General features: G+C 40.0%; 1 protein-coding gene across 1 annotated transcript; it reads right to left on the bottom strand.

The window, feature by feature from the left end:
• Nucleotides 1-1,244: 1,244 nt before the first annotated feature.
• On the bottom strand, nucleotides 1,245-27,062 carry MTNR1A (melatonin receptor 1A). Its single transcript, XM_046648371.1, has 2 exons — nucleotides 26,790-27,062; nucleotides 1,245-2,280 (listed from the first exon to the last, which is right to left on the bottom strand). Exons 1-2 carry the CDS (start codon nucleotides 27,016-27,018, stop codon nucleotides 1,412-1,414), a joined length of 1,098 nt encoding a protein of 365 aa, XP_046504327.1. The 5' UTR covers nucleotides 27,019-27,062; the 3' UTR covers nucleotides 1,245-1,411.
• Nucleotides 27,063-27,351: the final 289 nt, after the last annotated feature.

Here is a 27,351-nt window from a genome sequence, read left to right as displayed (position 1 = left end):
CAATTCACTTTTTTATTCCAAACAAACAGAGCTACTTTCTCGACTCTTTGTCAATAAACCAGATATGCTTGCATCACTTACTGCAAAGTAAGAGTTCTATCAGAAATTAGGGCACCAGGTTAGCACGAGAAAAGACGGGATCAGACACTTGAAATGTACACAGTGTTATAAGCCAATGTGATCTCAATAAAATAATTTTTTAAAAAAGACAGGATCAACATCTAATGTCTAAAAGCAACGATAATCAATTGGTTTTAAAATGGACATGTTACTCCTAGCCCTTCTCTAAGAGAACACAGAAATGTGTCCTCGTAATAAAGGTACTGTTTCTTACGGACGTAGAATTATTTCATTATTACTGAAACACAACACAACACCTAAATAATCTCCTTACTCTTCAAAGCTGTGGAGGCGATTCATATGCCCTAGGATCATCAACATGAAAGATGAAACCATATACTGAAATGAATTATTAAAGAATATTGTTTTGCGATATCTGTAAAAGAACAACTGGTTTAGATATTTCCTTGCCCAAATAGCCTATCAATCTAGAACACGTTCAGCACTGTATCCAAGAATCTGGAGCTCTTTGATTATTTGTCATTGTTAACTGAGCAGATATGATGACTTGATAAATTAACAGAGATCAATTAAAAACAGCTGGTCAGTGACGTGAATAATCATAATATCTGGTGACAAAATAAGAAGAAGCCAAATGTCCTATAAAGTTGAATTGAGTTTTACGTGTAGCTATTGCTTTAAAATACTGTAGTTATTGACATCTGAAAAAGAGCTCTGTCCTATAGTTAGCACTTTAGTTGCATGCGCAACTTTTAATAGAGTGACATTTATGAGCCTGACTATAGCTGCCCAGTGCTAACAGTGCCAACTGAAAACCTTGTGCTGGTTGTGGTTGAGTTATTCACTAATTTATTTTCAGACTTTCATTGTATAATGAGTCACTCATCTACTTTCCCCTTTTTTCTACTTACCCGTTTATAAATAAAACATATCATTTGTTTTCCTATTAGAAATCTACAAAAAGTGGAGGGAAAAAAGCAATTACTACCTTTGTGGCACTCATTTACAACAAAAGAAACATTTGCACACTCTTTCTCCACTTGAATACATTCAGAATTTTTATTTAAAATAACTCCCCCCATCCCTGAACCGGATTCTTCAATTAACTAATACCTCTCTCTATGTTCTGTATTTCTGTTCATAAGTAGAATTACAGACTTGTTCAGACGGCCAATATCACATTAGTTCAGAAACTATAGAGGCAACCTCTTGAGAGTATTAAATTTTCTCAACCACACTATTTTCTCGACATCTGTCCAAAGGGAAGCAAACATGAAAATTAGTAAGACTCTGAGCAGTTTGCATATCTTGCTGGTAATTCTTTGCTTTTTTAAACAGAGTCCACCTTTAATAGGTTATTATTGATCATTAATGGAGAGGGTTTGCATTTAATCCTGTCTGCGACCTCATTCGAGCTATCCACAAAGAACATCTTGGCCGTACACAGTGAAACTATAATTCTTCTGTATTCCTTCCTGAAATTTTGGTTCAGCAGTCCATATATAATTGCGTTGAGGCAGCTGTTGAAATATGCCATATAGTAACTGGCCACAAACAACCACTCTGGGATCCTGGGAACCATGCTGGCAGGGTCTGAGGCCACAGCGAGACCAATAAAGTTTAGAGGAGCCCAGCAAATGGCAAAAAGTACAAAAACCACAAACATGGTGACAAAGTTCCTGAAATCCTGTGGTTTCAGTCTGGGTTTGTTGATAGGTTTCACCCTCCGTCGGACCTGAAGAACCAGGATCCAGATCCTTAGGTAGCAGAAGATGACTATGATCATAGGAACTATGAAATGGAAAACCACCACCGCGATGGTGTACGCTGAACTGACAGACTGGGCGAACGTACAGGAGTAGACCCTTGGGTCATACTGCAGGGTTCCGATACGCAAGTTGGGCATGATTGCCACAAGGGTCAACATCCATATCAGGCACACGTAGCAGAGGGAATTCTTGTTACTGTACAGTTTGTCATACTTGAGACTGTGGCAGATGTAGCAGTAGCGGTTAATGGCGATTCCAGTGATGTTGAATACTGAGGCAATGACACTCAAGCCCATCAGGAAACCACTCACTTGGCAGTGCAGATATCCTAGGCTCCATCCGTTGTTAAATATAGATGTCAGCACCAAGGGGTATGGATAAACAGCCACCACCAGGTCCGCAACTGCTAGGCTCACCACAAATATATTTCCTAAGAGAGAAAGGTTTAGAAAATTACAGGTTAATGCCATTTTTCATGAATTGCATGAGTTTTCTTTCACAGTTATTTTTAAAATAGCTGTTTCCACAAGTGAGATGATCTGACATTGCAGTGACCACCATACTGTAAATGAAGTGGAGACTATTTTCACCAGGAAGCGAGCCCATTGTTGCCCTTGTTAAATCAAGTCTACTGTTCACAAATTCCCACATCTCCCAAACAAGGCATACTCATATCACATCTTTTGTTCTGGAAGCTTCTACATTACCTGAGAAATCTCACGTCATGTTATTTCTCAAGCCAACTATGACATCCCAAAGTTCCAGGCTTTCTATCCCTTTCTCGTTCTTCAACAGTTCTCAAATGGGCCTCTAACTCCTGTTCTTGGAGAGTGATAGATCTTTGTCCATTGCATAATAGTCAAGAAAAAAAGGGTTCTATTATCAGCTGAGTCAAAAGCGACAGCATGCACAAAGACCCTCAGGCAGTAATTGGTGTAGTCAGTTCAAGGAACAGAGAAAAGTTTGGCAGTTCCTCAGTAAGTTAAACATGGAATTACCACAGGACCCAGCAATTCCACTCCCAGGTATATACCCAAAAGAATTGAAAACCGGTGTTCATCAGCTGTCTAGGTTAGAATATTGGCTTCATCCCTTACTAGCTGTCTAACTGGGGCAAGTTACATTATCTCACTAACTTCAGTTTCCTCTTTGCAGATGGGGACAATGACAGTATCTTCTTTGTTGGGGTATGGTGAGGATTAAACGAGGCAATCTATAACTGGTGCTGAGCAGCATCTGTCCGATGATAAGTGCTCCATAAATGTTGGTATTCTCCAACTCTCCTTCCTCGATCCAAAGGAAACAGCAGAAATCCTTTTATATTTTATAAAGAACTTAAGGTACAAAAATTAAACCCCAAATAGTCAAATTAAGTGATAATTTTCTATATTAATATAATAAGACATTTTAAAGTACAAAAAAAGAATTCTAGTCAAATTTTATGAGATGTTTGGCAAATGCACTCTTTACTTTCGTGGCTCATTTGCCTTTGTTGCTTACTATTGCTCCTGCTTTGAATGGCTCCTCTCTCTAACTTTTAAAATGCTACCCATTTTCCCAAATCCATCTTAAATAGAAATACCCGAAGACTTTATTTATTTGCCCAACCCCATGGAAGAACTTCCTCTTTTGAAGACTCCTAAATCACTTTATTTATACCACTTTTAACTTAGATTAAATAATAATAAATTCCACTCAATAAAAATTTATTAAGTGCATATAATAGATGCTGGGGAAACAGGAATGCACAGACAGGCATCTTATGATCCTCGATCTTAGAAAAAGAAAACAAAATTAAAATAGAGAGAAAGAAGTACAACAAGAGTATGCACAGAATGAGAGGCAGCGAGGAGGGTGTGAGCTGCACAGAGGTGAGAAGGAACATTCCAGGCGTAGTGACCACACATTTTGCCTTTCATTATATTTGTGTGTGAACTTGGCTTCCCTATATTTCTGTACTGTGGTCCTCTGAGATTGTGTCTTCCTCATATTGCTTTCCTGAATAGTACCCACTTGAGACTTTTGCTGAAACGATGGATGAAATAAATTAAATTGTCGTCTACCAACGTCTCAAGTAAAATAGGTTTTGCACTTCAAGTTCCTATTTGATTAATTTTATTCACCCGCCCCCAAGAAAGCATGCAGAGAAGTGAATGAAAATAGCAGTAGTGACTAAAAAAGGCAAGGTTTTGCCATGTAAGCAGGAATTTCAGATAAATTGTCATAAAAACAACGTATGAAAATTGGTTATCCTAGGCCAAATTGAAGCAAGAAAAACAAATTGATTTTTCCCACAGACCAATTTCAATTACCAATGAGATATTTAAATTCCAAAGTGGGCATAGTTTAATACATATTTGACTCAAAATATCTAATACTTTAAAAATATGTATAACGTATGAAATTCAGCTACAAATTAAATTCTCATCAAAACGGTACATTTTTACCCAGAATGTCATGAAGACAAACTGATCTTATATGTATTTATTTTCAAAAGTGCTTAAATATAAGATCATGAATGATGTCATAGATTTCTTTCACGGCTTGAACTCTCTGCTTCATTTATTTTATAATAATTACGCTTCTTTTTTGTTCAAGTAACTACATTAGTTAAATCATTAGTTTAATTTTCTTTGAACTAATCTCATTTTACAAGTGTTTGCAGGAAAAAAATAAGCCATAGATTCTATGCAGATGTGGCTATCGGGTAGCTCAGAGGAAGCTTTATCACATCTGCTATGTGTGGAGTATGTGTGAGGGTGTGTATGCGTGTGGGTTGTGTGTATGGGAGAACTCCACCAAGTAAGAGTAACTAAATAATTTAATCATAAGCATATGGTCATCTATTCCATTGTAGTGTAACCATCATAGACTAACTTGTGCTGGCCGGCCCTATTGTATCAATAACAAAATATCAAAGTTATCTTTGCAGGGGCAACTAGCAAAACCTGCAAGTCATGCAGCTGGAGCATGTGCCAAAGATGGTAACCTTGTCCTTAGATGACCTTGAGCTGCCTAGGAACCAAAAGTCGCCTAACTACAGAACTCAATGTGATGAGAAAGTGGCTCGGGGTACCTCACAAGACATGAGGGGGTCCCTTGATTTGTAGGACACAGGATTTATAAGACCCTTACGCTCCTGCCATCCAAAAAGATTCCTCCAAGCTAGCATTTTGCATAACCACTCCCACCCCCAACTCCTTAAAACTCTATCCCTGATTCATCTCAGCCAGATGGATTTGAGCTTTGCCTCCTGTCTCCTTGCTGGTCAGCTATGCAATAAAGCTCTTTCTTTTCTCAAAATCTGGTACCATAGTATTGGCTTCTACACATGCCAGGCAGCAGGTCGTTGCCCAGTAATACTAGCTCTGTGTAACTCTAGGTAGGTAACAATCTACCCACTTTTACAGATATACATGACTCTATACAACCAGCATAACAAGGCATTCTGAAACTTAACATAATTTCTGTTAATGTCTACCAGTTCCTTCTCTGTTGGATTTAGTTCCAGTCCTTACAGTAGAAGAATCATAGACTCATAGGATATTATGATTGAGAGGAATATTAGCGATCACCCAGGTTAATTCCTACTTTTTAGAGAGAAAAACTGAGAAATATCAAGTTAGATTGAATGAGGCCATAAAATTAGTTAGTGCAAGATTGCAATAATATTGTTTACTTGTTAGTGTTGCTCAGTGGGTTTCCATAAGAAAGTTCATGTGCTCAGAAATAAATGAGGGTTAGAAATTTGGCCCTCTGGCCAGGCCCTGGCTTCAAGCCTTTGCAGACACAATTCTAAAAAAAGCACATTAGAACCAGAAAGTTATAAGGAGATGATGATGGGAAGGGAAGAGATGTAGAGGTTAGAGGTCTCTGTCCTAGCAACAAGAAGAAACAGCTAACAGTCTCACAGTGATTAAAGACACAGATAAGCTATAAAATGCAGAGTAAATATTCATTCTGGTGAATAAGACCTTAGATTGTAAGTGAAACATGGCACATACACGAATAAGTTAGTAGACAACTAAAAAGTTGCCTTGTCTAAACTGCCTCTCTCAGAACTAGTCCTGTGATTTCCCTGTCGGAATGACCAAAGCAAGGTGGTATTGATTTTCCATTTATCACAAGTATTTCTCTGCTTCTTAGCATCTCCCCACAGCCCAAGCTATTAACTAACTCTATGGGGGCAGTGCCTGTCTTAGACATCTTTCTCCCTGCTCAAATAGGACCTGGCATAGAGCAAGGCCTTTAAAAAATGTACAGTGAATTTATATTGTGTCAATTTAGCTAAGCTGAAAGGACATTTGCTTGCCTAACTCCAGGTTAGGGTTCCCCACAAGAGAGAATTTGCATGAGATTTAAAAGGCGGAAGTGAAGCTGCAGCCATATTCTCTCTGTGGAAGGTCCCTGTAAAGAACCAGGCACTATTGTGCCTCTTTGACTCCTATCTGCTGGCCTACACTGTGGCGAGGGGCAGCAGCGTGCCCACAGTGTCTCCCACCCCTGCTGAACTCTGCTTTGGCTTGGAGAAAGCCAGAGACTGACAGGAGTTCAGTTCATCCTCCTGGGTTCCAGTCCTTCTTCCAGGGATCTACTTTGCTCTTGCTTCCACTCTTGACATCCTTCTTTTCTTCTCAGCTGCCTTTTCTGTGGACTTGAAGGTGGGATGGTTAATTGTGTAAGCATCCACTTGGACGAGTCATGGGATGCTCAAATATCTGGTTAAACATTATTTCTGGGTGTATCTGTGAGGGGGTTTCCAGAAGAAATTAGCATTTAAGTCAGTAGACTTAGTAAAGCAGATGGCCCTTCCCAACGTGGGCGGACGTCATCTAATCCATTGAGGGCCTGAACTAAACAAAGTCAGAGGAAGGGAGAAGTTGCTGTCTGCCTGACCACTGAGCTGGAACATGATCTTCTCCTGCCCTTGGACTGGGACTTGCATGGTATGTGCTCCTGGTTCTGAGGTCTTCGGATTCAGGCTAGAACTACACCACCGGCCCTCCTGAGTCTCCAGCTTACAGGTGGTAGATTGTGGGATTTGTTAGCCCCCAAAATCATGTAAGCCAATTCTTTATAATACACATAATAAATCTCTTATATTTATATAAATATATTATAGATATATAATAGATATGTATTCTATTGGTTCTGTTTCTCTGCAGAACCCTGGCTAATACAAGGCTCCAGCACCAGACACACAACAGCCTCAAATAGACTGTTGAATCCGCTCCCATAATTGCTCTAGTGAATTTGCTTGTAGGATGGACTGAACTCCAGAATTTGGTGCTGAAAGTAGAGCAAGAAGAACCTTAGGGATGGTTTCTCTGTACTGGTTCTGGGTCACCTAGAATAGATTCTCTAACAGGATTAGATGTAGAGGCATTAAAAAACCTTTTTCCAGTAGCAGAGGAGACACTGGGAGCTCATGGCATGCAGTGGCCAAAGACTTACTTAAATTATCACCTGTCCTCACCTTCCAAGGTGAAGAACAAGTTGCTGCATTGCCCCTCCTACCACTAGGAAGGAAAAACAAAATATACCTCATGTTGACACGCTACACCAACCCATTTACTAAGTAACTCAAAAAGCAGCCAGTTTTGAGTGGAGCCCAGAACAAGAAAAGGCTCTGAAAGCTGTTCTGCCATTTGACTCATCTGATTCCATGGTGCTTGAATTGTTGGTCATAGATCTGGAGGGTGTAAAGAGCCTTTAGCAGGCACACATCAGTCATTCATAACACAGATCCTTAGGATTTTGCAGCAAATCTACGCTAACCTCTGCAGACAAGGATTCTCCTTTAAAGAAGCAGTTTTTGACTTACTACTTGGCCTTAGTAGAATCTGAATACTTGAGCACAGACCACCAAGTGACCCTGTGATCTGAATGGTCCCTCATGGACCAGGTATTGTCTGACCCCCCAAATCATAAAGTTGGGCGTGCACAGTATCAAACAGAAGTGGTATGTACAAGATCTGGCTCAAGCATGTCCTGAAGGCATAGGGAAGTTGCATGAATAAGTGGCTCAGATGCCCAAGGCCCACATTCCTGCCTCATCACCACCTTTCCCTCAACCCACACCTACAGCTTCATGGGAAGTCCCTTTTGACCAGATGAATAAGGAAGAAAAGACTTCTGGCATGGTTTACAGATGGTTCTTCATGATATGCTCGTACGACCTGAAACTGGATGTTGCAGCACTGCAGGCCAAATCTAGGGACAAGGATGAAGGGAAATCCTCCCGGTGAACAGAACTTTGAACAGAACTTCATGCAGGTTGTTCATCTTGCCTGGAAGGAGAGATGGCCACAGCTATACACCTACATTGATTCACAGCCATGGCTAATGGTGTAGCCAATGGTCAAGGACTTGGAAGAAACATGATTAGAAAACTGGTGATACCAGGGTCTGGAGAAGAGGTCTATAGAGGCACAGACATCTCAGAATGGGCACTGACTGTGAAGATACTTGTGTCCCATATGAATCCTCACCAAAAAGCAACCTAAGCAGAAGAGGATCTTGATGACGCAATCTGGGGACATGGGTTAATCTTTCCTCAGCCACACTGTCCTTGACCAATGGGCTCCCAAAGCTGTCATGTAGCAGAAATAGAAGTTACTCATGGGCTTAGAAACATAGATTACTACTCATGAAAAATACATAATACTTCATCCACAATAACAGGCAAGCTAAAAACCTATATTAATCCTATTTGGGATAGTAGTCTTTATTTCCTTAGAGACTTTCCCCAGTCTTGAAGGGCTCAGTTAACTGCTAGCTTAAATAAACAAATTAATGGCACTTAATAATATCTCTTGTCCATTTTTTCTTTTTTTGGTGAGGAAGCTGGGTCCTGCACTAACATCTGTTGCCAATCTTCCTCTTTTTGCTTAGGGAAGATTGTCACTAAGCTAACATTTGTGCCAATCTTCCTCTATTTTGTATGTGGGACGCCACCACAGCATGACTTGGTGGGCAGTGTGTAGGTGTGCACCAGGGATCTGAACTGGTGAATCTTGGGTCACCGAAGCGGAGTGTGTGAACTTAACCCCACTATGCCACCAGGCTGGCCCTATATAATATCTCTATTTAATTAAAGAACTCTAAACTGCTAAATTCTGAAATAGAATTCCTGTATTTATTAAAAATGGTACAATCATAGTATTTAACTAAAATAAAATAAATGTAAGGAGAAATGAAAAAGAAGTTAACACTACAAAAGTACTAAATAAGATTCTCATACAGGTAATTTTTAAAAATTCTAAATTTGACTGTTTTTGATGTACATGGGGACTATTTAAAAACCTAAAAGTGTTAAATATTATTCTCTGCCTTAAAAATAAAAACATATTCACCCATTATAACTCTACACCAAGAGTACAAAACAACAAAGAATTCATTCTGCTTCCCAAAAGGTTACATTTAAAGCATAATGAACTTTAAGGATAGAAATCCATTTAATCCTTGCAACGTTAGTGTTATCCTAAATTAACGAGTGAGGAGACTAAACAAGTAGTTTGCCCAAGGTCACATCCATTGGACGGCAGAGCCAGAGTTTTACTCCAGACCATCTGAATGTTCCAGAGGCCACATTATTCAAAGGGAACATATCACAAAAAAAAATTGAGTCTATAATAGGACTAATTTTATGTTGATAAGGAATGTCTCATATATTAAATGATATAGATGACAACCTTATATATATAACCTTTATTGAAAAACCTATTTGATTAAAAAATGCAATATCTACACACCCAAAAAAATGAGTGCAGTTGAAAATATTCCAAGTTCAAATAGAGGAAACAATTAATGGTAAGATAATAGAATAAGTAAAGTAATAACAAAGAATACAGATGAAGTTAAGAGTTTTTTAAAAAAATATTCACAAACAAAACTCTTAAAAAGTAAAAATTAAAGGGGCCAGCCCCATGGCATAGTGATTAAGTTCAGTATGCTCCACTTCGGCACCCCGGGTTTGTAGGTTTGGATCCTGGGTGTGGACCTATGCCACTTGTCAGCCATGATGTGGCGGCAACCCACATATAAAGTGGAGGAAGATTGGCATGGATGTTAGCTCAGGGCTAACATTCCTCAGGAAAAAAAAAACAAAAAAAAGAAAAATTAAAGTTTAAACTAAATCTTAAAATAAAATTTAACTGGGTGAGGTTGGTCAAAAGGTACAAACTTCCATTTACAGAAGTCCTGGGGAAGCAATGTACAGCATAGTGACTATAGTTAATAATATTGTGTTGTGTATTTGAAAGTTGCTAAGAGAGTAGATCTTAAAAGTTCTCACCACAAGAGAAAAAATTTGGTAACTATTTATGGTGACAGATGTTAACCAGACTTACTATGGTGATCTTTTTGCAACACATACAAATATTGAATCATTATATTGTATCCTGAAACTAATATAACATTATATGTTAATTATACCTTGATTTAAAAAAGAAAAAGGAAAAAAGAATTAACTAGAATAGCGTTTGTCTTGCCACAGAAATGTGCTCCAAGCCCCAATATTACCTTAAACCTGGTGCATGGGAGGCAACTAAGAGATATTTAAATAAAGAAAAAAGGAATGAATGCATGGAGGATAAAACCACATTATCCCTTTCAAGAGAGAGTTTTGTATTCTTAAACACGTTAAGAAAGTCATAAAAGAACAAATAGTAATTACTGATGACAAATTTGCTAATGTATTATTCCCGAATAGCTATACTTTGTCTCTATTATTAACTAATTTCTTTGAAGCTTTCTCATTAATTCTTCCTCAGGTATGGTGTAGCTTTCACATTTCCTATTTATTACCTATTGTCCTCTCATCCATCATGAGGTAACATCTTTAAAAATTCCCATGACTACTTTAAGTACCAGCTACCATCTACCAACCGACTTTCAAATTTCTCTTGAAAAGTTTTTCTGCCATATAAACAAGGTTTTTTTTTTTTTCTGCTTTATCTCCCCAAATCCGCCCGGTGCATAGTTGTATATCTCAGTCTCTTAGTTGCAGGTCCTTATAGCTGTGGCATGTGGGACGCCACCTCAACGTGGCCTGACCAGTGGTGCCATGTCTGCGCCCAGGATCCGAACTGGCGAAACCCTGGGCTGCTGCAGTGGAGCACACGAACTTAACCACTCGGCCACGGCGCCAGCCCCTAAACAAGTTTTGACTCTTGTAACTTTGTACTCCATGTCTTATATTTATTTAAAAATAAAAGAAGAATTTTTTTTAAATGCCTTGATAGAAAGTAATCCCTTTGAAAGTAGGAGCTACATTTTACACAAGCTTAGCACAGTGTCTTGCATTTTGACAAACCAACAAGAATTTGTTGACATCTGTATTCTGTCTAATACTGCAGGTATGCAATAAATATTTATTTAAATAGATATTCAATTCAATATGCACCAAAAGTGCTCAATATCAAAATATGTGAGCATCCTTTTAAGCCATAAGCTCACCAACTCAAATTCACCCTCAAGAGCCTGAATAATATTCAGCACCAAAGAGATTTATTTTTTCTTATTCCTTTTTCTGAGACTAATTCCTTTAGTGTGATTGCCTAAAATTCATAGCTCTGTAGAAGAAGAAATCTTAGAGCACCACAATGAGAAAATCCAGAAGTTTATTCCTCATTTGCAGCATTATTAAATTTCACTAAAATTTCTTGAGATATCACATACAGCCCCTGGGTTTTTAGGTCAACTTTATCTACCGTTTTGAAAGATGAGACAATGAGAGTGCTGATTAAGGAACTATCTTTTTGAAGGGGAGTAAATGACGCCATGCAGAGTTCTGAGCACGCACAAATGCTTCTTTAAAAACAATCCATTAATTGCCTCCGTGGTAGCCTGGAAGATTCTGAAAGCGTGTGCATTTCTTTTTTAGAAGTTAAGCATTTCTGTCAGCTGGCCGACTTAAAAATACTTAGGAAAAAGGGAGAAATTCAAGGCCTCTTGTAAAGATCTTACCATTCCTCTCAAATATTCTAATTATTATTTTTGAAATGTGCTAATAAAGAATGAGCAGAATACGCTCCAGAGACTCTATGGAGATTTAAAACGACTTCCCAGGCAGATATTTTTCAAAGTTGGTATTTTTTTTTAAAATACAGAACCATAAATGTTAGTAAGAACTAAAAGCAGGAGGTTTAATCTAGGACTATTTTTATCCTTGGTTACCTTTCAAAATTGCCAAGAGAAAAAATGATTCTGAAGAACTAGCAAAAATAAGCTCTCTTATCCATGATTAACTTAATGCTGAACATGCTCCTTCCTTATAAGATCAATATCTGGAGGAACCAATCAGATCTAAACCCAACCCTGTAGACTCAAATGCAAGCACATATTTAGGAATCTGAAACCTCTGTCCTAAGGTCTCCAGGGAATTCTGGGAATTACTCCGGCAAATTTGGGAAAATTTAGAGTTCCATTACAATGTACTATACAGACCAGAAAAAAAAATCATAAAACTTTAAAAAGTGGCTAAGCATGCAAGGGGGAAGAAAAATCAATAAAATGTCTTTAAAAGTAAAAAATTGCCTTGAATCAATAATTTGAAATAGCACAGGGAGCTGCAGGAGGAAAACGTCCACAGTGCTAACAAGAAGTCTGTCACATTCGAGGTTCTAATAAGCACTGGCTTCCTTAGCTTGAAACCATTTCTCAAGTCTGTACATACAAGTTAGTCATAACTTTTTGAATGGAAATAGACTTGTCTGAGATAGTTATTGTAGCTTCCAGAGCCAACTCATTTTAAATTAGAGAACAGCTTGGATATTGAAATAATCAGTCTTTCAGAGGTTGGATAATGAAATTATCAGAATCTCAGTCCTACTTGCTGTGGGGAGATAACGTTTATTACCAAAAAAAAAAATTGAGGCATCTGAGAACTTGTGTAATTTGCATAATGCCATGAAAGAGAATTAGATCCTAAATCTTCAATTTCTGACTGATTTAACTTCTTTTTTTTTTAAGGCAACCTTTTTTTGGTGAGGAAGATTGGCTCTGAGCTAACATCTGTTCCCAATCTTCCTCTTTTTTTTTTCTCTCCCCAAAGTCCCAGTACATAGTTGTATATGCAAGTTGCAAGTCATTCTAGTTCCTCTATGTGGGATGCTGCCACAGCATGGCTTGATGAGTGGTGAGTAGGTCCATGCCCAGGATCTGAACCTGTGAACCCTGGGCTGCTGAAGCAGAGTGTGCAAACTTAACCACTCGGCCATGGGCCAAGTCTCTGATTTCACCTCTTACCATTTGTATTGTCTACCTACTTTAAAAAAAAGAATACATTTAAAAAGAAATAAGCATTTAAAAGCTTAATCTAGGGGCTGGTCCCATGGCCGAGTGGTTAAGTTTGCCTGCTCCACTTCGGTGGCCCAAGATTTTGCTGGTTTCGATCTTGGGTGCAGCTGACATGGCACCACTCATCAGGCCATGCTGAGGCAGCATCCCACATAGCACAACAAGAAGGACCCACAGCTAGAATATACAACTACGTACTGGGGGGCTTTGGGGAGAGGAATTAAAAAAAAAAAAAAGATTGGCACAGATGTTAGTTAGCTCAGGTGCCAATCTTTAAAAAAAAATTCACCTAAAAAGAACCAATCATAGTATGCATGCTAATATAACATAACAATACCATTATTTGTGTAATATTTTATAATTGTGAAGTGATCGGTGGATGGATGGATGGATGGATGGATGGATGGGCAGGATCTCAGTTTATCCTCCCAGCATCCCTGTGAGATCACTGCCCCATTGGACAGATGGAGAAGCTGAGGCTTAGTGAGGTTGTGCAACCAGATCCAAAACACACTGTAAATAAAGGTATTGCACATATAAGACTCAGCCTGGAACTTCTGATTTTAATTCCTGTGCTCCTTCCACTGTACCATGCTGGGCTGTTTGCCTGGATTAGAAAAACTGATCATTTATCTGTGAATTTTGGGTTTCAGTTTTATTATCTACCTGAGGAGGTTGTCGTAAAGACAAATTTAAAACAAAATGTGGGAAAGTGCTTTGAAAACTGTAAATTGCTCTATGCACATAAGTATGAAGTATTAGACATTCTAATCAAGAAAAGAAGTTATTTTTCTACTTTATCCACAGAAAACAGACCAAATTAGCTGTCTATGAAAAGTGTAACATAAAGTGCAATTCCATCAGTTTTCTATTTTAATTTTCTCGAATTTGAAAAATGTTTCAAATAGAAGTTCATAAATAGATTTTCAAAAATAAAATCGTAGGATTAAAAAGCTAAATTCCCTTAATAATTGAGGTTGGCTTGACCGGGGTGCTGTACAATATTTGTATTTTAAGTGGAAATGTTCACCAAAAGATGGCCATCAGTTTTTGCAAAATCAATTATGGACCAGAACAATAAAAAGGAGGCTTAAGGGGAGACTGACATCAGCATCATGGCAGAGTGAACTTGCCCGGGATGCTCTCCCCTCCAACATACAACAAAAAGGGGCAACCATACTCCAAAAGATAATATCCTAACAACACAAAAACCTCAGAGAGAGACACAGCCACACAATGGAGGGTGGAGAGGTTGGAACCCCCCTCAGAGGAGCTAGAACAGGGTAAGAGAGATCTTCACTCCCTCCTGGAAAGGCTGCAGTCACTGCTGTGGGAGGACCCGTGAGTAAAGGAGGAGGGGAGGGGTCACACATCCGTGGGACCACCCAGGACTCCCTTGGGCCCTTACAGCCTAGATGGAAGCCCTCTAATGGGGCACATGCTTCCGTGGGGGGGGGGGGGTGACCTCATCAAGCCGAGACCCCAAGAGACCAGAGAGTGAGAGCTGACTGAGAAGGCCCAGAATGCACACAGGAGAAAGTGCCCCTCCCCCAACGCACACTGCACTGGCTGCAGACGGGAGGCTGAGAATATGCGGCTCTCGACCCCCACCCAGTGGCAATAGGCTGTAACTGCAACCGAACAATATCAGAATGAGAAAGAGCCGAACTTCCAAGATCTGACACAACATCAAATCTCCAGACCAAGAGAGAAAACGACAAGCACCCAGGACTGAGTCCTGAGGACACAGAAATATGTAAACTAAACAACAAAGAATTCAAAATAGTTTTCATCAAAAAACTCAACAGGGTAAAAGAGAATGTAGAGAGAAACAATTCAACGAGTTCAGGAGCTACTTCACAAAAGAGATTGAAACTATAAAGAAGAATCAATCAGAAATATTAGAGATGAAAGACACAACAGATGAGATAAAACAAAATACGGATTCCCTGAGCGCTCGAGTGGACATCATAGAGGAGCAAATCAGCATAATCAAAGATAGACATGTTGAAATGCTCTAGACAGAGGAGGAGTGAGAACCAAGACTAAAAAGAAATGAAGAAAGTCTCCAAGAGACATCCAACTCAATGAGGAAATGCAACATAAGAATTACAGGTATTCAAGAAGGTAAAGAGAAGGAGAATGGAGCAGAAAACGTGTTCAAAGAAATAATAGCAGAGAACTTCTCAAATCTAGGGAAATATGTGTGGAAGAAGCTTCCAGATCTCCTAGATTTGTCAATGTAAAAAGATCTACTCAAGGCAAATAGTAGTAAAACTGGCAAAAATGAATGACAAAGAAAGAATACTCAGGGCAGCAAGGCAGAAGAAAATAACCTACAAAGGAACCCCTATCAGGCTTTCAGCAGATTTCTCTGCAGAAACTTTACAAGCTAGGAGAGAATGGAAAAATATTCAAAACTTTAAAAGACAAGAATCTTCAGCCAGGAATATTCTATCCAGCAAAAATATCCTTCAGATATGAGGGAGAAATTAAATCTTTCCAAGACAAACAAAAGCTAAGGGATTCGTAGCCACAAGATCTCCCTAAGAAATCCTCAAGAAGGCCCTCATACGTGAAAAAAAAAGGGAGAAAGGGGTCACAAAACACAGAGTAAGGAGATAAATAATTAGACAAAAACAGAATAGGACAGCAAATATTCAACTATAGCATTAGGCTAAAGGAAAGAAAAACACCAAAAACAAAGACAATCTTGTCACTTTAACCAAAAACTCACAACACAAGTTGGAATAAGATAAGAGAAAAACAACTTGGGAGGGGAGGCGGAGGGGCACTGAATCAGTTTAGACTAAAGAAATAAGAGGCCATCAGAAAATGTACTCTTATACAGGAGAGCCTGAATACAAACTTCAGGGTAGCCACTAAACTAAAAAGCAGAATGGAGACACAAAAAATGAATAAGGAGAAAACAAAGAAACACATCATAAAAAACTACATAATTCAATGGGTAGACCAAAACACACAGGAGGAAAAACAAAGGAATACAGGAAAACCAGAAAATAAGCGATATAATGACAGCATTAAGCCCTTATACACCAATAATCACCATAAACATACATGGATTGAATTCTCCAATAAAAAGACACAGAGTGGTGAGATGGATCAAAGAAAAAGATCCAAAAATTTGCTGCCTCCAGGAAATACACCTCAGCTCCAATGACAAACGCAGGCTCAGAGCAAAGGGGTGGAACTTCAAGCTAATGGCAAACAAAAGAATCAGGTGTTGCAATACTTATTATCAGACAAAGTAGACTTCAAGATAAGGCAGGTAAAGAGAGACAAAGAGGGGCAGTATATAATGATCAAAGGGACACTCCATCAAGAAGACATAACACTTATAAATATCTATTCACCCAACACAGGAACACCAAAGTTCATAAGGCAACTATTAACAAACCTAAAAGAAGATATTAATAATAACACAATAATAGTAGGGGAGCTCAACACCCCACTCACATCAATGGATAGATCATCCTGAAAGAAAATCAATGAGGAAACCGTGGAATTAAATGAAAACCTAAACCAGTTGAACTTAATAGGCATATATAGAACATTCCATCCAAAAACAGCAGAATACACATTCTTCTCAAGTGCACACAGAACATTCTCAAGAATGTTGGGGAACGAGGCAAACCTCAATAAACTTAAGAAAATTGAAATATTAACAAGCATCTTTTCTGATCATAATGCTATAAAGCCAGAAGTTAATTACAAGAAAAAAGCTGAGAAAGAGACAAAGATGTGAAGACTAAACAACATGCTACTGAACAAGCAACAGATCATTGAAGAAATTAAAGGAGAAATCAAAAAATATCTGGAGAGAAATGAAAATGATAACATACCATACCATCTCATATGGGATGCAGCAAAAGCCATATTAACAGGGAAATTCATTGCAATACAGCCACACCTCAACAAACAAGAAAAATCCCAAATAAGCAATCTCAAATTACACCTAACTGAATTAGAAAAAGAGGAACAAACAAAGCCCAAAGTCAGCAGAAGGAGAGAAATAATAAAAATCAGAGCAGAAATAAATGCTATTGAAACAAAAAAAGGCAATAGAAAGGATTAATGAAACAAAGAGCTGGTTCTTTGAGAAGATAAACAAAATTGACAAACTCCTAGCCAGATTTACAAAGAAAAAAAGAGAGAAATCTCAAATAAACAAAATCAGAAATGAAAGAGGAGAAATAACAACATATTCCACAGAAATACAATGGATTATAAGAGAAAACTATGAAAAACTATATGCCAACAAAATGGATAACCTAGAGGAAATGGATAAATTCTTAGACTCTTACAACCTCCCAAAGCTGAGTCAATAAGAAACAGACAATCTGAACAGACCAATCACAAGGAAAGAAATTGAAACAGCAATCAAAAGCATCCCAAAGTATAAAACCCCAGGACCAGATGGCTTTCCTGGGGAATTTTACCAAACTTTCAGAGAGGATTTAATACCTATCCATCTCAAGCTATTCCAAAAAGTTAGGGAAGATAGAACACTTCCTAACACCTTCTATGAGGCCAACATCACTCTGATACCAAAGCCTGACAGAGACAGCACAAAAAAGGAGAACTCCAGGCCAGTATCACTGATGAACATAGATACAAAAATCCTCAACAAAATTTTGGCAACCTGAATTCAGCAATTCATCAAAAGGATCATACATCATGATCAAGTGGGATTCATACCAGGGACACAGGGATGGTTCAACATCCGCAAATCAATCAACGTGATACACCACATTAACAAATTGAGGAATAAAAACCACATAATCATCTCAATAGATGCAGAGAAGGCATTTGACAAGATCCAACAGCATTTATGATAAAAACTCTTAACAAAATGGGGATGGAAGGAAATTACCTCAACATAATAAAGGCCATATATGACAAACCCACAGCCAACATCATACTCAATAGGCAAAAACTGAATGCCATCCCCCTGAGAACAGGAACAAGACAAGGATGTCCACCATCACCACTCTTATTCAACATAGTACTGGAGATTTTGGTCAGAGTAATTAGGCAAGAGAAGGGAATAAAAGGAGTCCAAATAGGGAGTGAAAAAGTGAAACTCTTACTGTTTGCAGATGACATGATCTTATACATAAGAAACCCCAAAAAATCCATCGGGAAACTAATTGAAATAATTAACAACTACAGTAGAGTTGCAGGGTACAGAATCAACTTATAAAAATAAGTTTCCTTTCTATACTCCAGTAACGAAGTTACAGAAGGAGAACTCAAAAATATAATTCCATTCGCAATCACAACTAAAAGAATAAAGTACCTAGGAATAAATTTAACCAAGGAGGTGAAGGACTTATACAATGAAAACTATAAGACATTATTGAGAGAAATTGATAACGACATAAAGAGATGGAAAGAGATTCCTTGCTCATGGATTGGAAGAATAAACATAGTTAAAATGTCCATACTACCCAAAGCAATCTAAAGATTCAATGCAATTTCTATCAGAATCCCAATGACAGTTTTCATGGAAATAGAGCAAAGAATACTAAAATACATATGGGGCAACCAAAGACCCCAAATTGCTAAGGCAATCCTGAGAAAAAAGAACAAAGCTGGAGGTATCACAATCCCTTACTTCAAAAGGTACTACAAAGCCATAGTGATCAAAATGGCATGGTTCTGGTGCAAAAGCAGGCACACAGATCAATGGACAGAACTGAAAGCCCAGAAATAAAACCACACATCTACGGACAGCTAATCTTTGACAAAGATGCCAAGAACATACAACAGAGAAAAGATAGTCTCTTCCACAAATGGTGTTGGGAAAACTGAACAGCCACATGCAAAAGAATGAAGGTAGACCACTATCTCACACCATACACAAAAATAAACTCAAAATAGATCAAAGATTTGAAGATACGTCCAGAAACTATAAAACTCCTGGAAAATAATATCGGTAGTACTCTCTCTGACATTGAACTAAAAAGGATCTTTTTGGGGCCGGCTCCATGGCCAAGTGGTTGAGTTCTAGCGCTCTGCTGCTGCGGCCCAGGGTTCGGATCCTGGGCGTGGATGTGGCATTGCTCATTGGGCCGCGTTGGGGCGGTGTCCCACATCCCACAACTAGAAGGACCTGCAGCTGAGATGTACAACTGTGTGCAGGGGGGGTTTGGGGAGATAAAGTGGGGGGAAAAAAAAGGGATCTTTTCAAATACCATGTCCTCTCAGACAAACGAAACAAAAGAAAAAATAAGTGGGAATTCATCAGACTAAAGAGCTTCTGCAATGCAAAAGAAACTAGAATCAAAACAAAGAGACAACCCACCACTTGGGACAAAATATTTGCAAGTCATTTATCTGACGAGGGTTTAATCTCCATAATATAAGGAACTCACACAATGGCACAAGAAATAAACAACCTGATCAAAAAATGGGCAGAGGAGATGAACAGACATTTTTCCAAAGAAGATATACAGATGGCCAATAAACACATGAAAAGGTGTTCAACATCACTAATCATCAGGGAAATGCAAATCAAAACTACACTATGATACCACCTTATGCCTGTCAAAATGGCTGTAATCTCTAAGACTAAAAATAACAAATGTTGGAGAGGGTGTGGAGAGAAGGGAACCCTCATACACTGCTGGTGGGAAGGCAAACTGGTGCAGCCACTATGGAAAACAGTATGGAGATTCCTCAAAAAACTAAAAATAGAAATACCATACGACCCAGCTATCCCACTACTGGGTATCTACCCAAACAACTTGAAATCAATAATCCAAAGTAACATATGCACCCCTATGTCCATTACAGCACTATTCACAATAGCTAAGACGGAAGCAACCCAAGTGCCCACCAACTGATGATTGGATAAAGAAGATGTGGTATATATATATATATACACAATGGAATACTACTCAGCCAGAAAAAAAGACAAATTCATCCCATTTGCAGTAACATGGAAGGACCTAGGGGAATTATGCTTAGCAAAATAAGCCAGTCCGAGAAAGACAAACACCAGATGATTTCACTCATATGTGGAATATAAAAAAGCACATGGACAAAGAAAACAGTTCAGTGGTTACCAGGGGAAGGGGGGTGGGAGGGGCACAGGGAGTGAAGGGGAGCACTTATGGGGTCACAGTCAAGAAATAATGTACAACTGAAATCTTGCATTGATATAAACTATTATGAACTCATTAAAAAAAAATAATTGGAAAAAAAAGAAAAAAGGAGGCTTAAGGGGCCAGCCCGGTGGAGTAGTGGTTAAGTTTGCGAGCTCTGCTTCAGCGGCCTGGGATCCATCTGTTCAGATCCTGGGCACAGACCTACATACCACTCATCAAGCCAGGCTGTGGCAGCATCGCACATACGAAATAGAGGAAGATTGGTACAGATGTTAGCAACAATCTTCCTCAAGCAAAAAGAGGAAGATTGGCAATAGATGTCAGCTGAGGACCAATATTCCTCACCAAAAAAAAAAAAAAAAAAAGGATTAAGTTTTATCATGAAAGGTTTAGATGTACAAATATTGTTAAGACATCAGATCCAAATGTTAAGGAATACTGTATATCTGTTCCAATTGCCCATGTCCCAGAAGTTAGACTTTCTTGCAGTTCTATTTACCTTCTATCTGATATTCATGGATATTAAGTACATCAAGAGAAAGCGCCATTTGCAGTGAGAAGAAAATGTAAGATGCAAAATGAATCTTTACAGGAAAAAAAATTCCTGAAAGAACAAAATGTCTCAAAAATATCGTCCAAAATGCATTGCTTTTATATTTCTTTCGGGATTTGGGCAATTGGCTTATATATGGATATTTCATTGTGTTCTATGTTTTTGGCTTTAAGGACCCCCTGGAGCACTGGTTTTTAAGTTACCTGTTAGCCCTGTGATTAGCCACTTTGATGGCCTCAATACAGACATCCTGAACTGATATCGCAGGAATAACTGTCTGATTCTTTATTTCAGGAACACAGCATGGTGAAGTCTCTCTCTTCCACCCGCATTTAAGCCCCTAACTGAGAAGGCTGTGCTCGCTTGAGTGAGCCCCATGGTTCTTCAGATGTGTGTTCTTGCAAACAATGACCAGGCTGGTCGCCTGCTCCTCCCCAGTGGTTATATTCCGATGGGGTCATTACAGGCTGAAAAGAGCCTGTCTCTCCCCGTGGACCAACCAGAGGCATGAAAGTTAGTTCACCAGGATTGCTCACTCACACACACTGTCAGCCAGCTCATCACAAGCATCACCAGCTCATCCGACCCAAACTCACGAGAACCTGCAGACACCCCAGAGAACCAATCCATTGTTGGCCAACTAGCAAGAGTCCCACCAAAGAGGGCTTGAATTACTCTGTGTGGTTGGTTACTTCATTCTCTTCCAAGAAGGGAAAACTATGTAGCAAAGCTTAAAAACTTGTAAACATTCCTTGGGAAATAAGGCAAAGAAACCAGATGTCATTACAAGATTTTTCGCCAGCAGATATGTGACAAGTGAATCAGATAGTGTAGGACAAACGAGGCACGCTTTCCTAAGGACGCTTTCCTAGATCTATGATGCCCATGATCACTATCTACATATATGTCATTGTGTCCACATTCCTCCTCGTTGCCAGTCAGTTTCATTGCAATATAATTTACAACTTTGCACTGAGTTTAATAATCACGTAAATCAAAGGACACTAGAATCAGAAAGGACTCAAAGATGTTGTCCGACCCAATCATTCTACTGACGCAAAAACAGTCCAGAGAGGTGATGACTTAACTACAATCACAGATCCATTCAGTAGCAGCCCTGGAGTCCAGGTTCTGGACCCATTCTCCTTATAAGCTCTCTCCACACTTCCCTATAGGCTCTGACATATTTGTCCCCAGCACAGAAGCATTCGCCTTAGGAGCAGCTGCATATAGTTACACTTGCTTCCACCCCGTCCCTGATGCTAAAACCATCCTGCGTCATCATGTCTGATCTGAGCCCTCTCCCGACATTTCTGAGTTAATACGGGAAGCTTCCAGCCAGTGCCTTCCGCACCGCTCCTTCCCATTCCCACAGCATCCCAAAAGGCTCAGAACTCAGAACTCCGTGAGGCACGTTGCTTTCTGGGGCTCGTGAGTCTCCGATGACCCATCAATTCTGAGTATCATTTCAGCCACATTGTTGGTTTGAATGCTTTCGTGGGCTAGGGTAAGAGCCAAAATATATAAAATATTGTTTTAAGAAATTTAGAAATGAACTTCTAGAATATAATATGCTTGTAAGTCCAGGGGTGTCTTTTTTGCTGATGCACAACAGACACAGGAAGCAGAGACACAGTGTGACCTCTGCTAAGACACTGAATCTAATGATGGTGACTAAGGAATACTGGAGGCCAAGGAGTAAGAGACAGACAGTGGAGAAGAAGGAAAAAGAAGGCAAGGGAAGAGAAAGGAAAGGAAGGAAAGAGAAAATAAAAGCCAGCATACAGTGAACAGGTTGGCCAAGGGCTCTATGAAGGTGGGTATGAACACATTCCATGGGACCCACACTGCGGTACTGATGAACTGATGGTTAGTGTGGCCCAGGTAAGGGAGAAGGCAGCGATCCTCAGGCTTCACTGCCTGAGCAATGGATACAACCAAGAGTCAACATCAACACGGGCAGCAATCTGCTCGTGGACGGTAAAAGAGAAAAAGTTCAGATTCACGGTTTTCGGTACTCAGATTTGGCATAAGTTCTAGTTCAAGTTGTGGATAATAACACTACCACAACAATAAGGTAGTATTACCGGACTATTTCTGAATGACTTGAGACATTATTTCATGATATTATCTTATTTCAAATCATTTCCCTTATTAAAACCATTTCTCAAAAGTGATGGTCACATATGTATATACATATGTAAAAATACGTCACCCATGGTTTACGCACTTCGCTGTGTGTAAGTTATGCCTCAATTTAAAAATAATATTTTGGGGAGCTGGCCCCGTGGTACTCTGCCTCAGTGGCGCAGGGCTTCACTGGTTTGGATCCTGGGAACAGACCTAGCAGTGCTCATCAGGCCATGCTGAGGCAGCATCCCACATAGCAGAACTAGAAGGATCTACAACTAAAATAGACAATCGTGTACTGAGGGGCTTTGGGGAGGAGAAGAAGAAGAAGAAGAAGAAAGACTGGCAACAGATGTTAGCTCAGGGCCAATCTAAAGAAAATAAGTAAAGATAATATATTTAAGTAGGCATGCCTAAGACCTATAAGGAGCTTAAAAATGGCCCTGTGGCTCAGTGGTTAATGTCGTGTGTGCTCTGTTTCGGTGGCCCGGGTTCATGGGTTCGGATCCCGGGTGCAGATTTACTCCACTCATCACCCATGCTATGGCGGCATCCCACATACAAAGTAGAGGAAGACTGGCACAGATGTTAGCTCAGGGCTAATCTTCCTCACAAAAAAAAAAAAAAACAAAGGCCCTGGTAGATCCAAGATTTAAACCCAGATCTTTGAGGCCCAAAGTCCATGTTCTCGCCTTACTCTGTGCAGCTCTTCGAGTGGTAATGCAGGATGGTTATAGATAATATTCAATATGGGCCTGAAAGAAACAAGCACAAGAGTGGAATAACACAGTGCCAATCATCCCATCTTTGAGTCATTCTGGGGGACATTTTTTTTTTTACAATACTGACAGTTTACCCCACTGTGCACCAGATTAAAAAATAATAATAAACCGCTTTAGATAACTGTCTTCCTAAAATATGACGTCCCTGTCTTCTTAAGCAGAACATACCGTATGCGACTGGACCTTCCTTGATGGCTCGGGGTCATAATTAATAAATATATTATTGCACTGTGCTGTTTCAGGAGCAATTAATGGTGAGCAGGGTTATTTGCTTCTTCACAAAGTGCCCGCAGAGGTTGTGCTCTTCAGTTTTTCCCACCTGCTTTTAGTGAATCTACTTTAACCCACACCGTTTGCCACATGTGCTATTCCTTTAAATGTGCCAATCTTTCTCCTAATTTACTGCTTATAATCTACGGGGACCCAGGCGCTAGCTTCAGAGTTTTGTGGCATTCCAAGGCAGGACAAATTAGCTGTGGGTGAGAGTCTATTATTTTTGTTTATTTCCATTTATTGGCTATATTCTAGCTAGAATAGATGGCCACATAATTGAATTTTGAATAGGCAAGGTATTTTGTATTCTTGCTTTATTTTTTGAAAATGCTTTATTAAAGTACAATGTACATATAGAAATGTGCACAAACACTAAGTCTACACAGTTCAATCATTTTTAAGAAACAACACCCCCTGGTTAGCTTCACCTAGAATAAAAGAACACATACCACCTGCTTTATCCTTTTCAAAGTGGTTCCGTGTGCATCACCTCAGCAGGTAATCGCAACAATCGTGCGAGGCTAAAAGATGAGATATTTTCTGTATTTGACAAATGTGGAAAATGAAGGTTTGATGACTTAACTGATTTCTCAGATCACAAGGTAGACAGCACAGATATTAATCCTAGCATTCCAGTGCAGGAATCTTTCCGTGACACTATGAAATTTACTCAGAGGATGCAAATAGGGTAGTGTCGATTCTAGTGTCAAATTTTGGATGGGAACAGAGCAGATGTTCTGCCAGCATCTCGGAGCCTGTTTCGGCTCTGATTGGCCAATGTCCCTGACAAATGGCTGTCAAATATTTTGAATTTCTTCCCCGAGACGCCAAATGTCAACACGCTCTCTTGGGAGGAGAAGAGGTTCAGAAAAATCCTTCAATTATACCAGATTGCCAAGAGAAAGCGCTAGTTCAAAACTTAAGATGGCAGTGTTCTTATTTTTTAGCTCATTTCTTCCATTCTGTTTGTTCCATCTTTTCACCCTCAATGCCAACAAAATAAATCTAACTGAAATGGAAGGATGGAACAATCACAAGAACTTTTAATAAGCACCCCAAAGCCATATTTGATCAGCTATCTCTATCACTGTTTCAAATTACCATCCATTCTAGAAAGCCTCAAATGGTTTGAATTGCAACAGTGGTACCTCTGAATTAAAAGTCCCAATTATAAGAATATGAAAGTTCAAAAGCTTCACAGATTAAAGCTCCCTGTGCATCTCCTAGTCAGCTAAGAGATGTAGTATTTTACAGACCACCCTATCAAAAAGCTGCTTAGCAAACGAACAAAAGACCGAGTGGTGTGGAAGGAGCACGTCTCACAAGATGTTTTTTTAAATAAAACACAAGAAATAGAATTGTTTCGGGCATGTGGATTTTTTTTTTTTTTTCTAAAAGAAAGGTTCTGCAGGATTCAAGCTTCCCAAGTCTGCAATTATTGACGTCAATGAAGTAGAGTGAGCTCTCAGTCAAACCCAGCTCCACCACTTCCGGTCGGTAAAAGCAACTTGTGTCGTCAGATTGTAAATCGGGTAACAGCGGCACCCACTGCAGGGCTGCCTGCGGATCCAGTTAACACGGCTCTCAGAACCGTGTCTGGCCCAGAGAAAGCTGCTTTTATTGCCAAGAGGGAATGCGCTACTTCTTGAAGGCAGGATCCCTCTAGTTTAAGCCAACCTGCAAAGTGAGGTTATTCCATGGACTAACTCCAATTCAATACCTGTTATCAGGTCCTTATTAACGAATCCTTAAACTATGCACTGTCCCGAAGCATTAGGGAAAGGGAAAAAAAGGGGGCCCTCCCAGAAAGGAGCTAAACAAAATCACAGCTTTGATCATCTACCTGGATAGAACACAAATAATTGCTTTTAACAAACACATAAGGGTCCCCCTAGCGACCCTCACCTCCAGAAAGTTTGCTTCCAAATAAGGAACTAGGCACATCATCATCATTTCCAGGTCTGAAGGTCCAGTGTCCTATGAACAAATCGCCCTTGGGCTCACACCCACGATAAGCTAATTTCAGTTCATTGCTTGGAAGAAAAAGCAAGTTTAACTCAAGCACAAAATTAGCTTTAGTAGTATATTATATGCAAACATACTCTTTACTACAACAATCTCTATTTTTAAAATGTAAACTTGTTTAACTTGGAGGAATAATACTCACTTTCTGAAGGATGTTTTAGGAGCCTATGGTTCTTTTTAAATTGTATGCTAAAAACTGAAAACCACTCCTGATAACAAAACTAAAATCATTGCGCTATCATTTTGCCAGCTTATAAATTTTCTCATATTTTAACAAAGTTGGGAAAAATAAATTATATGTAAAACCAAGCAATGGACAGGTTCATTGAACTAACTTGAAATGCCTTCTTGAAGAACTTTCTGCAAACTGTATCCATGTCTTTCAATCTAATAAGCCTCAGAAAATGAAAACTGTACAGTGGGGTTGTCCCCTAAAATAAAAAGAACCTGACTCTAGCAAAGGTTTCTACCCCTTGGAAACTGAAGATGCTTTACTGTTTTATGCAAAAACATCTTAGAAGGGTGGGTTAGAGGAAAAGTGAACAGATGGGCTTCAGTCTCTCTTAGGAAAAATGACTCCAGTTCCCAGTTTCTAAGAAAAAGAATTGAACTTTTCTTAGGAAGTGTCATTTGAGGGCTAAGGATGCTGCGTTCTGGAAAGGTGGCCAGACAGGGGACAGGCTGCCGTCCGGTGAGAGTTGGGGGCTGCTGGTCCAGCCCACCTGGCCCCGGGAGTCCCTACCTGCGTTCCTCAGCTTCTTGTTCCGATACACGGACAGGATGACCAGGAGGTTGCCCAGGATGTCCACCACGATGGTGAAGATGAGGATGCAGGCGAGCGTGGAGGCCAGCCACGAGGGTCGCGGCCACGCGCCCTCCCCGCCGCCGGGCGCCAGCAGAGAGGCGTTGAACAGCGCGCACCCGTTGCCCCTCAAGCTCCCGCCCGGCGCGCCCCACGGCCACCCGGCCATCGCGCGGGCTCCGCAGCGCCCCGCAGCCCCTGCGAGTCGCCCGAGCGCCGTGTGATCCCGCTCCGCCACTTTTTATGGCTCTTCCCCGCCCTCCGCGCGCCTGCCCCCATCCCATCGCCCCTTCGCCGCCACGCTGCCGGCTCCACCCCCTCCCCGCGGCCGGACTCTGCACCTGCAGCCCCAGCTGGGTGACACCTGGCGTCCGCCTCTAGGTCTCCTCGACTGCGGGGCTCACAGCCCGATCCCGCACCACGTGCCCACAGCGCCCCCTTGCGGGCTGCCGGGACCGAGCCGCTGCGCCCCAAAGGGCCAGGGATCCCAGAGAAGTCTTGG

This window comes from Equus quagga, chromosome 22, assembly GCF_021613505.1.
Source record: "Equus quagga isolate Etosha38 chromosome 22, UCLA_HA_Equagga_1.0, whole genome shotgun sequence".
Lineage (NCBI taxonomy): Eukaryota > Metazoa > Chordata > Mammalia > Perissodactyla > Equidae > Equus > Equus quagga.
The sequence above is the reverse complement of the archived record's forward strand: the minus strand, read 5'-3'. Positions and strand labels throughout refer to the sequence as shown.